This window comes from Gymnoscopelus braueri (genome assembly GCF_963280865.1).
Source record: "Gymnoscopelus braueri genome assembly, chromosome: 6".
Classification (NCBI taxonomy): Eukaryota; Metazoa; Chordata; class Actinopteri; order Myctophiformes; family Myctophidae; genus Gymnoscopelus; species Gymnoscopelus braueri.
Window position 1 is genome coordinate 38,319,252 of NC_137607.1, and position 13,017 is coordinate 38,332,268.

Genomic DNA, 13,017 nt, shown 5'->3' on the forward strand with positions numbered 1-13,017 from the left:
AACCATAGTTTCATTTTCAATTCAAAGACCCCCAAATGAATATGTATTTGTCTGCAGACGACAGACCCCCATCTGAAAACATTTTCACAAATATTCCACATTTGTCTAATTTCTTCAAGATTTTTTTGAAGATAGCAGATGTATAAGCGTCGCGTGCTTGTAGATCTGCTATTTTTAAATAGCCAATGTGTATGCTTTAAAGAAGCAGGGCGGCTCGCTTCTTCTGGACTTGTTTCCCTAGACCTGGTTGCTTCTTTCTCTCTCAAAACCTGGCAACACTGACAACGTCACAATAGGCGACGGAAGTTGTTAGCTTGCTGATGCTATGCTAATATGAATGCTACGGACAGACAACAGAGCTGGCAAACTGTTTTATTAGCTCTGTTATTGTAGTTTTTGATATTTCTTTTCACGAAGAAAGAAAAGATTCGAGTCGATACTGATGTTACAGTTTTGACCGTTTATCGATACAGTAATGCGACGTAGTGTAACGTTACGTAGTCTGTCGCTGCTACGAGCTAACGTTAGCCATGATCACAGCCATGTACTAGCGTGTGTTTTGACAGTGTTCACCAGGGTATCAACATAATAACACATGCTGTATAATATATAATATAATAAATAGATTTGCCTTGTAGTGACGGGTAACTTAAACTGTATAAATAATAATCATGGCTGCTGGTGCCGATGTAAGGGACATTCTGGAGCTGGGCGGAGGGGACAATGAAGCTCCAATCAGCAAGAAAGATTTTATCAACTCAGAGAAGGTGAGGAAGACCCCTTTGTGTGGATCGTGCATTCATATAAAGAGAATCATGGTTCCTAAACGTGGGCTCCAGGCAGGGACCCCCAAGGATTAGCTGTAGAATACAACTCTCGTAGACGTATTTATGATTCAGACGTTTTCAATCTACGAGAGTTATAGGGTTGATTCCCCATGGGCACAGGGACTTTCAGCACTATACCCCGTAGACACTCCAAACATGTACAAATTGAAAAAAAAAGGTGCTTACTTAAACGCCCCAAATGTTAACTCTTTCTACGGGGTAGTAGTTTAATGCAATAATCCATATCTTTCAATAAAGAAGTGTTTTAATGCCGTCTGTGGTCGATTCTGTCGGAAGTTCCCAATGGGCGGTAGTGACGGGTAGTGACGCGCCCATCTGGTGAAACCCGGAATTACACTCAATGTAAACAGGAAGTAAACGAGGGTGAAAAAATGCCGTTCGGCCACAGACGGCATTAAAACACTTCTTTATTGAAAGATATGGATTATTATATTGCACTACTACCCCGTAGAAAGAGTTAACATTTGGAGCGTTGAGGTAAACACATTTTCTTTTCAATTTGTACATGTTTGGAGTGTCTACGGGGTATAGTGCTGAAAGTCCCTGTGTCCATGGGGGATCAACCCTACAACTCTCGTAGATTGAAAATGTCAGAATCATAAATACGTCTACGAGAGTTGTATTCTACAGCTACCCAAGGATAATGGAAGGGGTTCAACGTGGTCAATTGATAGTTGAACTTCTTAACGTTGATAATTACACCAGCAAATAACAAACAGAGAGTTTCACTGTTAGTACATAATAGACAGTAAAGTCATTCTGGATCAAATGACAGACCACATCGGATACCAATGGAAATGTGCTTAGATTGGGGTTCCAGGGATATATGCATTGTAATTGTAATTTGTATTGTAAACTGTACTTCCATGTGCTTTTTCTTCTAAAAAAAAACTTCTAATTAAAGTATTCAATCAATCAATCAAAAGCATTATCAAGTGGGGCCCAATATGCCTAATGCTTACACATTAGAAGTCCTTGTAGAAGAATATATGTTGTAAATCACTGATTTAGGTTGTCCACATAAAAACGAGATCTAACTATAACAGGACACACGGTGAAGTAATAATGTAGCTATGAAGTAAACACTTGGCCTGCATGTAACATCAATGTCAGTCAGGTTGTAAACATGGTTTATAGTATGATTTAACAATAACTCAATAACTGGTAAGTAATCATGTCTCATTTTCCTTATGTTTAATATTATTCAGTAAATAGAACAGAACTACTGCCAGGGCAATAGATAGGAAGTCTTGCAGGTATAAAATGTAGTGAATATATTTCCTTACCGCCCCTCACAGAAAAAAGCCAAGAAGACGACAGAAACATTGACCTTCAAGAGGCCAGAGGGGATGCACCGAGAGGTCTACGCTCTGCTTTATTCAGACAAGAAGTATGGGCTTCATTTCATATGCCTGGTCTCAGCTTTGATTACTTAGCAACTAGCCTAATTCATGATGGCCCTATTTGTCTACTTATTTTACTGCGTTACTGTTTCATCTATTTTCCAGTTTAACCTGATGGGTTCGAATAAGGTAAATATTATAATGGGCCATTACAATATTTACAGTAACAGTAATTAATTGTGCACAGGGAGTCATCACTATCTATGAAGAGTGCCACAGATTGTTGTTCTTTTACGCTCTCCTCATGTTAAGACCGGCTATTTCCTTTTTTTATACTGACTGGACTTGCTGGAAAAAATCCATGGTTATTAAACATGTAATAAAATAATCACGTCATCGGGCACGGTGGCGCAGTCGGTAGCGCTGTCGCCTCACAGCTAGAAGGTCCTGGGTTCGATTCCCGCCGGGGACGCTGTGGGCGCTGGGGGCGTGTCTTCTCCTCCGCGTCATCAGCGCCCATACCCTAGGTGGGGTTGGTGAAAGGGCCTACTCTGTGTGGAGTTTGCATGTTCTCCCCGTGTCTCCTAGGGTAGTTAATACCCTCACAAAAACATGTAGTAATCCTGGTCGCTATACCGCCTCCCCCATGACAGCCGGGGCGCCTGATGGAGGGGAAGGGAACTGGTTGGAATAACGTGTTCCTTCCACGCGCTACGTCCTACTAGGGAAACACCCCCCTGTCAGGTGACAAGAAGGTCAGTTGGCTCTCATGCATTGAAGGAAGCATGAGCTCGGCCCTGGCCTCCCTAGGCTGAAGGGGACTGGTGTAGCGCTGGTGTAGGGCAGGTGTAGCGCCCAGGATCACTTAGGAAATTGGCACCGGGTGAAAAAAATGGGTTACAAAAATCGCAGGATAAAAATTAAAAAAATAAATAATAATCACGTCATCATCTATTCTACATGATTGTTATTGCATGAAGAGCCAAATAATTTCAAGTCAAACAGTGGAAACGTCTTAAGTGTATCGTAATTATTTTGTCACAGGTTTTCCTTACTTTTCCTTTAATTTTACTTCAGATATTTCATGTGCTTGCTATGACAAAACTGTCTCCTGTTTGTCTCCAGAGATGCACCCCCTCTGCTGCCCAGTGACACCACACAGGGCTACAGAACAGTTAAGGCCAAACTGGGCTGCAAGAGAGTACGCCCATGGAAGTGGATGCCCTTTACCAACCCTGCTCGGCGGGATGGGGCCATATTCCACCATTGGAGGCGTATGGCTGAAGAGGGCAAGGACTACCCTTTTGCTCGCTTTAATAAGGTATTGAAGAAGTGTCTTTTTGTCCCATCATGCTATTGAGTCCGTCAGTGTCTAGCGTTGCTTTTAGAGGGGTTCAGGCCTTTTACAGTTAGCCCAAACCCAAAGTCCTGGTTCAATTGTTTTGCTCTTAACTTTCCAAGTAGCAAATGGTTTGTGTTGTCTGATACCAAAAGTACAGCAGAAACAACCATATCCAGGCTTGTTATAGTTTAGTTTATTATCACAACAATACACTGAAGAAAGAAAAGGCCTGCGCAAATGATTAATAGTACAACATTCTATGAGGAGCAGTAAACTAATATTTAGACAGACCGTTAATGTGTGTCAGTGTCCCTTTCACCTACAGCACTGTGTTTATCTGCACCCCAACCCCCATCCCACCTGTACAGGCAGTGCAGGTACCAGTGTACTCGGAGCAGGAATACCAGATGTATCTCCATGACGACGGCTGGACCAAAGCAGAGACTGACCACCTGTTTGACCTCAGCAAACGCTTTGACCTGCGCTTTATCGTTGTCCACGATCGCTACGACCACCAGCAATACAGAGTAATTACACACAGTCCCACACACAGGTTCCATCTGTGCAGTGCCAAGAGAGCTATAACTAGAGCGGCTTGTAATGCTCTTGACTGAATGAGTAAAAGTAAAAAACAAATATCATGGCTTTATTTGTTACTCACTCGTACAGGCACAAGCAGCGAAACGTTGATGTGACATGGTCCGCAAGACTGTGCAACATCTGCAATACAATTTACACGATCATAACAATAATAATACTGCCATACTGACTGACTGTTCATACTGTACTGTACAGTATGAAATGCCTGAGTAATTATATGAATATGTATACTGTACACTTTTACTATACAACTGTGCAGTAAAAATGGTATACATCAGTACATGGTAAATTTGTGGAAAATTACCATATGAGGTAAAAACATGAGTTATTTGCAGCATACAGTTTTTTCCTTTTTTATTTTGTTTTGTAATTCCATGTCACATACCTGCTAACATTACTCTGTGAAAAAGAGGGATATTTTCTGGCGTAAATGGCCTCTCCTACATCTAACCCTAAACTACAAATGAATTAATATAGAATAAATGCAAGACACTCTGTGTCTTACATTCATAGCTCACACTAAAATAAATTAATCATAATAAATAAAAAAAGCTCTAGTATCATTTTCACTTCAGGAGTAAACTGAGCAAAGCGGGTTTGAGTGAGTGCAGTGATGAGCAGCCCACATCAGGCAGGGCGGTTTGTGCATGCATTGCACATTAAGTCGGGAGATTAACGGGACAAATTAACCAATCAGGAGCACAGCGGGAGAAAGGCTTAAAGATAGGGAGGCTCCCGTGAAAATCAGGTATACTGCATAATGTCCAAACATGTGTTACACATGTAAATGCACATATAGCTATATTTCTTTGAGCTCTCTTTTTCATTTACACTTTCAGAAACGCTCTGTGGAGGACCTGAAAGAACGCTATTATAGCATTTGTGGCAAGCTGACGAAGGTCCGTGCAGCGTCGGGGACAGAACCCAAGATCTACATCTTTGATGCCGGCCACGAGAGACGCAGGAAAGAGCAGCTGGAGAAGCTGTTTAGTCGCACGCCTGAACAGGTCAGTGGTAACCATGTAACCGTAACCCACTAAGACCTGAGGCCGATTCTACAAATGCCTTCTAAATCAGTAGTTCTCAAACTTTTTTGTAATTCCAAATTATTCAGCATTTTTCAAACACTTTCAAGATGTTTCAAAAAAATATCGCATTGCAGCACCAAGTGACGCGGTGTGAGCTTGATGTGTGTGTCAGCTATTGTTGAATAGCCAACACTAAAATGTAAAATGGCACCGATGCTTTCCCGGATTTAATGGGTTAAATGAGAATTATACTGCAATTTTCAGACTGAGGTAATATAGAATAATATAACACATAAGGTTTTAGAACACCGTTGTAGTAGTACAGTCACTTAGTAGGCTTGTTTGATGTTGATTTTCCATACTCAGGATCTGTCTGTGAAACAAATTGTGTTTGCCGAATGCCGTTTTAATCGTCCAAAATGTTACTTAAAGAATGATCAATGTACCTACAGCCACTTAAAAAATGCCTAGTTGCTAGATCACCTACACAGCCACCTAGTGGCGCAATAGAGTTAGATGACATATTATGTACTATGTAAATGCGAGTCGAGGCTTTTAATCTGGCACGGTGCCATAAATCAGTTGAACGTACAAACGTGGGGAGGTTGAGATCCATGATGGGAGGGATTTGCAGATTTTGCACGTCACTTCAAATTTTGTAGCTCACCTTGTAGTTTTTAGTTGGAATCCAAAAAATTGCCAAATGGGAACATTTTTTTATGGCTCTGAAGGAGTCTAGCCATCTAGAAGAGGCTCTGGCTGTCTGTATGTCTGTCCGGAGCTTATCTCTCAAACTGTTGGACCAATCCATGACAAATGGTTGCTTTGAAAAACAGAGTGTGTAACTCTGCAAGAGCAGCACAGTATTGTATGAGGAACAATTATTATATCGTTGCTGTGAGGGTGGAGATCATGTATGTCCAAAATCTGTCCTAAATGGATAATGATTTATTTTAACAACTATGTACCTTGCTATACCAACACTGTTGATGAGGTCTGACAAGTTTCAGTACAAACTATATGTTTTATAGTTGTAATGTACTGGATGCATAATATTGGGACACTGCTCCACACACGTCCCAGACTCTTCTCCCTTCTGGCTCCCAAACTGTGGAACAAACTCCCCATTGCAGTTAGAACTGCTGACTCCCAATTGTCCGTCGTAATCTGAAGACTCACCTCTTCAGAATCCACCTTAGCTCGTAGCACTTGACCTAGCCTGGACGACCATGCAGTCTTACGCAAAGGCTAAAATGTAATTTAGATGGGCATCCTATAATTTGTATAGTTTCAATGTACAGATTATTTATTTCGCGATATTATATTGTTTAGACTGATGCTAGGTTCTGACCTAGATTACTGGGGCACTACACTGTCTTTATACATTTGATGTATGTGTTTACCTTCTTACTGTAAGTCACTAGTCTGGATATAGAGCGTCTGCTAAATGCCTAAATTGAAAATTGGATGTCATGTTATGTAGCAATTACTGTTTTTGTCCCTTAGCTAATGGCTTTTTGTGCATCAGTCAAAAGCTTGCCTAGTTTTCTCCTCACCACTATTCACCACGCACTTCTCCATTGTGCCCTGCAGGTGGCAGAAGAGGAATACCTTATCCAGGAGCTGAGGAAGATCGAGACCAGGAAGAGGGAGCGTGAGAAGAAGGCTCAGGATCTGCAGAAACTCATCAAGGCAGCCGACACCACCACAGAGCTGAGACGAGCCGAAAAGAGGGTCTCCAAGAAGAAGCTTCCACAGAAGCGAGAAACAGAAAAACCGGTATGATCCTGACAATATGTTATGTGCTCCTATTGCAAGACATATGAAAAGAAATAAACCAATAACTGTTCTCATACAACACAGCATGATATTGAAATAGTGGTTAATAATTTAACCGTCCCATATCCCTAATGGTATCTAGTCTCATATCACATATATGTGTCAATATAATATTGATATATTGCCCAGCATTACCTCTGGACATTGTATTCATAGAATAATTTTTTATAAAGATTGCTATTTCCATTTGGCCATAGTGATAGACCATCACCAAACCGACCTGCCCACAAGTAGCCTGTTAGTTTGTGGGCAAACTGTAAAAAAAAATCTATATAGCTGAGTATCACAATATTATTTTTCACAATACTGTATAGATTATTCAGCCCCTTTTATCAATACGAATCCAGGGCTGAAAGTTCTCTGGCACTAAGCCATAGACATATTTCTCTGTTTTATATGTCTCATGCATTAATTGTTACCCCTGCAGGTACGGCCTTCATGCCTTTCCAAAGTGAGAGCTAATGGTCAATCCATGTAGCCTAACTAAATTATTAGAATAATGTGGTAATAATGTCAGATGGTTCACAGCAGATCTCCTATCACACACGCATTGTTTATTTTTTCATTCCCATCCCCAGGAGTGATGGTCCCGTCGGCTGTTATATCCCATAATCCAGAGGGACTGTGCTAGAATTGGCTAGTTGGTTACAGTATGTAACGGCTGGGCAACTACTGATTGAGTAGGATACTTTTGGAATAGGTTTATGGCAATCCACCAAGCGGAAATCCTGCCCAGCTAGAATACTATTTGATTGGTGTCTGTATTAAGACTTAAATACAGTGGCTTTGTTCACAAACTGCACACCTCTTTTCTAACTTGCTTTTTTGTGGCTATCCACACCTCAAAAGGACTCACCTGTTTGTCCATCTCTCATTCTGCAGGCAGTTCCAGAGACGGCAGGCATCAAATTCCCTGACTTTAAGTCGGCTGGAGTTACACTACGCAGCCAGAGGGTAAGCACAATTCAGCCCATTTCAAACTACTAGGAGGACATTAAACAGTCAGTCAACATAACATTTGAACTAATCTCTCATAATAATTTGGTGAGTTTAATGCAACTGTGGAGTGCAGAGACTGTGATTTGTGTACAATACAGTGTCTAGCAATTAAGATGGCAAAGGGTTGGCTCTTAAAGAGAGAGAGTGGTTATATTTTGTGCATGAGAATACCTTCACATGTTCAGAAATACACAAGAAAAGTAATATTCAGATGATTCTATGAAAAAATAGAGGCATGAAAAAAAAGAAACAAAGGCTCATATGACTCTTACACTCCAAACAAAATACAAATAATTAAAGACCCTTTGAATGCTAAGGATTCAGAGCAAAGTGCCTCCCCGCAATTAGCATGGAAGTTTGTGTTTTCCTATATTTATGGATATTCTTATCAGGTCATTTCCTTTTTTCAGCAGATGACATGTAAAACATGTTTGTTTTACATAGATTTTTTATTTTTTACCATCTCATAAAAAAAGACAATAATACATTTAACTACAAAACAAAACGACTACTGCGAAAACTATCTTATATCTTAACCGGCATGGGTAAGGGTATGGATACCGGGCAAAAGAAAATCAAAGACAACCCAGCCCTACCCTTGATGTATGATGTGAGGAATGGGTAAGCGTTTGACTTGGCCTGGCTATCTCTCATTAGTCCTATGATGATTAATGCTGTTAGCGGTCAGCTAATATCTGTAAGACCCTGCGGACGAGGCTTATTCATCTCTAAGACTGATGAGGAGCCACCACTCTCTATGGAAATTACATTAGCACCACTAAAAGGAGTGGAGTGTTTCTCCAGCTAATCAGTCAGACAGAGTCCAGTGGATAAAGACGTTTTGATCTGGCCCGTTGAAGTGCATTTCATATGAATTAAAACGGCTCGAGGTGGGGGCGCTCATCCTTGAAACCTCGGAAACTTAACTCATGTTTGTGTGTGTGTGTTTCAGATGAAGCTGCCAAGCTCGGTAGGCCAGAAGAAGATCAAGGCCATTGAGCAGATCCTGACAGAGCAAGGAGTGGGTGAGTGTAAAATGACTACAGCACCGCTGCTGCTGCTGGCTGTAACGCTACATTAGAAATAAGCACAAATGCGTTGAAGCCTACAACGCAGTGGTGTGTTGGCCATTGGTGGGGTAGTTTGTACAAAAAATAATTAAACTTTTACCTCCTCCACACCTGTAAACCTATGATGTGACAAATAAAGTGTCGTTGAAATTCAGCCTTATGGCATGCGCCGAAAGCCTGATTTATACTTCATCGTATGTCACGCGCCAAAAAGTAGCTGATTTGCAAGCTCGGTGCGTTGCATCTGTGCTGTGTGGAGACCGTGTAAATCTATTTCTGGCGTGTGACATTGTCGTACGATGGAGCAAACATTAGGCATAACAACGCCAATTGACATGCTTAACAACACTGATTTGTGCAGGTAGAGTGTCCTGAATTTGGCACAAAAATCTTCCAAAAGTAGCAAATGGCTGCTATGTCTTTGCAACATACCAGAATAATATTAGAAATTCAAACCAGAGTGTCTGAGCCCAGTCATTTTTATTTTCCTATGGTGCTGCAGACTGCCGCAATGGGCAGGCAGTTGCAAATTCTGGTCCCTCGCTCATTCACTCAGTGGTGGATGCTGGTTGATGGTTTGCGGTAAATTAATAGATCACAGCTCCTTGCCGTTAAACCAGGTTAATGCATAACACATGCTGGTCATGTTGAATACAGCCTTTTGTGCATATGTATTTGTCCCTGTTTTTACAGCTGTGAAAGAGTATGAAGATTACTTCATGAGAACTTAAAAAATAACCACGGCATAATGTTTCGTGGCAACGTAATAAAACAAAACGCCAACATGACCAACATGTTTCCGTTCAGTGAGCCTTCATCAGGGTACACAGGTCATGATAGTAAGAACACATGGCAACATCAGACAGTCAATCAACATCAGTAGATCACTGATATTAAAACAAGCACATAATATTGACCGACCGTGTCATAAAGTACAAACAAGTGGGTACCCGATTAAGCAAATGAGCCCTTGATACTCACTCTGAAGTGGGACAAATATGTGCATATTAAAGACATGACCACAGTATGTATTACATTGAAGGAGTTGTATAGCTAAATGTATTAATTACCTTAACTCATTCAGTGCCACATGACGTCTAAGACGTCACGTGGCCTGACGCCCTGAGCGCCACATAACTTCTAAGACGTCATACTTTTTTTTTTTTTTTTTTTTTAAACATGTTCAGAACCCAAGATATGATGATTTGAAGATTTGCTGCTCCATTCACTCTTTGTATAACTTCTTACTGAAAAAGGCTGTATCTCGGCTCCTAAACACTTTTTTTTACAATGAATTTTGGCTGTGGCACTCGGAGCCAAAATTCCATAAATAAGCTGGGCACTGAATGAGTTAATCAGAATCATGGTTTATTACAGCATATAACTACTTCTATCATTTTCACCATACATGCCCCTTGGGTCCCCTTTGTTTTTCTTTCATGCTATGGTCATTGTTTTTTTTTTTTAACCATGTACCGTTTGTGCAACTTAAAGGTTTTTCTGGTGTTTGTCTCTATGTGTCTGTCCATCCAGACCTGAACCCAATGCCTACAGAGGAGATTGTTCAGATGTTCAACGAGCTGCGTAGTGACATGGTACTCGTATACGAGCTGAAGCAGGCCCACAGCAACTGTGAGTATGAGCAGCAGATGCTGCGTCATCGCTACGAGGCCCTGCTAAAGGCGGGCGGCGGCGGCGGCGGCAGCCTTGGGATTAGCTCTGGAGTGGGTGGTTGTGGTGGCGGCGGCGCTCTAGGGCTCGGGCCCGCGGCGGCTGTCACTCTACCCCAGGGAGGAGGGGCGGACACCGGAGGTAGCAACTCCAACAGCACTGTGGCCTCCACCCCGGGAGCCGAAACCCAGGCCTGGCCAGGAGCAGATGATATCAAGGTGGAGGCCAAGGAGCAGATCATCGATGTGGTCGGAGCACCGCTCACCCCCAACTCGGTGAGTCAACGGAACGACAGTGTCACAGTCTGGTCCATTGGGGACGTGTTTTGTCAGTGTGTCGAAAAAATCGTTTTGTTTAATAAGCATTTGTTTTTGTTAAACAATGTATTTCCTAAGCCCAAAAGTCATAACAGTTTTTTGTTATTATATTAATTATTTCCAAAGAAATTGATTGATTGAATATTTTATTAGGCAAAAATGTAAAACACCACAGTTACATTTAAAATACTTTGTCTGAAAGGTCTGTTCAAAAAAGTCCTTGCGGTCTTGTTTCCAATGAGATCCTTGGTATTCATAGTCATATATAGTGGCACCACAGTTCAGATATCAATACAAAAATACAGAAAAAGATAGCACTATGTACAAAAAAATTAAATAAAAAGCTATATATACAAAACAGGGGGGGGGGTCGTCTGTCTAACGTGAAAATAGTACTACCTCCTGAAATGCAAAGCTTTGGTAGCAGTAAAACCCAACAAAATTCTTCTTTTATACATGGTTCGTATGGAAATGCCAATGGACCGTGTTTATAACGTGCTGGTGAGTCTCGATCTCAGAAGTTAACTTTTTTGTTTCGTTTTTCTCTTCGTTTTAGCGCAAAAGGAGAGAGTCAGCCTCCAGCTCGTCGTCAGTGAAGAAGGTGAAAAAACCTTGATGCGGAAAAGAGGACTGACTAGTATATGACGAGGGACAATGTGAATGACTCTGGTCAAATGGAGAGGACCATAGGGGCATCGTGGCTTAAGCTGAGGGAACATGGGATAGCGGGGCGCTACGTTACTGTCCATTCCTGTACAATGCTACAGACTGATGTCTCCATATAGGACCAGAATCACACAGTTGGACACACAGAGATACTGCTACTTCTCTTGTTCCCCATCTTATCAACCTGACTACACACACACACACACACACACACACACACACACACACACACACACACACACACACACACACACACACACACACACACACACACACACAACATCACCACCACTGATCCCTGGCCACCACAAAGGCACCAAACTGAGTGACATTCCATTCCATTACCTGGTGTCTCCCTGCCTCCAGCGAGTGCTCGAGCTCAGATGAGTCTAGATCAACTGTAAATTGCCAGACTGAACTAATCGGGCCATGGAGAAGAGGCGGGGAACGGCTGGGTAATTGAAATGAAAAGAAGAGTCTGTGAAAGAATGGGAGGACCTCCAGCTACTCTGTTCAGTTCAGCCATCTCCGTTTTACTTCTTTTTGGTAGTTTAATCATGCCGTGCTGTTTAGTGGAATTGTGTTTTGCTGTTAGTTCTTAGTACCGTCTCCCTGTTCTATCACTTGGAATGTGTCCCAACAGAGTGAGCCTCTGCACAGTAAAAAGCCAGTGTTATCCGCTTAAGCCCCATATACTTCGTCATAAGACAAATGGTGCAACAGAGCAGATTTACAAGCTCTCAATGTGTCACGATGCGATGTGTTGTAAGCTTGTAAATCTGCTATTTTTGTTATATAAAAAAAGTTATTTCTTTGTTTTTTGGACAATGTTAAAATGTTAAGAAAATACGGATGCCAGGTTTAATGTCGTTAATACTGTGTATCTCTCTCAGTTTATCCAAGAAGCCCCATGGTAGATTTGATTTGTTCTTTTTGCTACTGTATTTTGGTTTCATCCGCTGCTCTTGTTTGATACAGACGTGTGGGGCTGATGTGTGCCATCATGTGTCCTCAAGATGCCTTGAAGATGCTTTATACTTGTCATAAATTCAATAAACCTGTTTATGTGTTTTTCTACCCTTGAGTTGGGCTTGGCTTCTGCTGCAGTGGGTTTACATCACAACGGGTCGCATTGTGATGCTTTGTGAGCTTGTAGATCTGCTATATTTGAACATTTTGAATGTTTTGAAAAATTTGCGAAGATTAAAAAAAGTGTTTTAGACTATAATGACATGCCCAAAATAGGGAAACCGGTTGCAAGTGGTTAAGATGTCTGTCTCTGTTCTTGGTTGAG

General features: G+C 41.5%; 1 protein-coding gene across 1 annotated transcript; it reads left to right on the forward strand.

The window, feature by feature from the left end:
* The first annotated feature begins 307 nt into the window (after window positions 1-307).
* Window positions 308-12,800, forward strand: dmap1 (DNA methyltransferase 1 associated protein 1). Its single transcript, XM_080431839.1, has 10 exons — window positions 308-767; window positions 2,147-2,238; window positions 3,317-3,512; window positions 3,902-4,060; window positions 4,973-5,140; window positions 6,755-6,940; window positions 7,883-7,954; window positions 8,952-9,024; window positions 10,603-11,015; window positions 11,614-12,800. The coding sequence occupies exons 1-10, from the start codon at window positions 672-674 to the stop codon at window positions 11,671-11,673; spliced, it is 1,515 nt and encodes a 504-aa protein (XP_080287965.1). The 5' UTR covers window positions 308-671; the 3' UTR covers window positions 11,674-12,800.
* Window positions 12,801-13,017: the final 217 nt, after the last annotated feature.

Bases quoted from the DNA above. Each gene is read 5' to 3' on its own strand.
- dmap1 (XM_080431839.1), top strand. From the start codon at position 672: ATGGCTGCTGGTGCCGATGTAAGGGACATTCTGGAGCTGGGCGGAGGG. The intron at 768-2,146 runs GTGAGGAAGACC...CGCCCCTCACAG, and splicing joins ATTTTATCAACTCAGAGAAG to AAAAAAGCCAAGAAGACGAC. The intron at 11,016-11,613 runs GTGAGTCAACGG...TCTTCGTTTTAG, and splicing joins CACCGCTCACCCCCAACTCG to CGCAAAAGGAGAGAGTCAGC.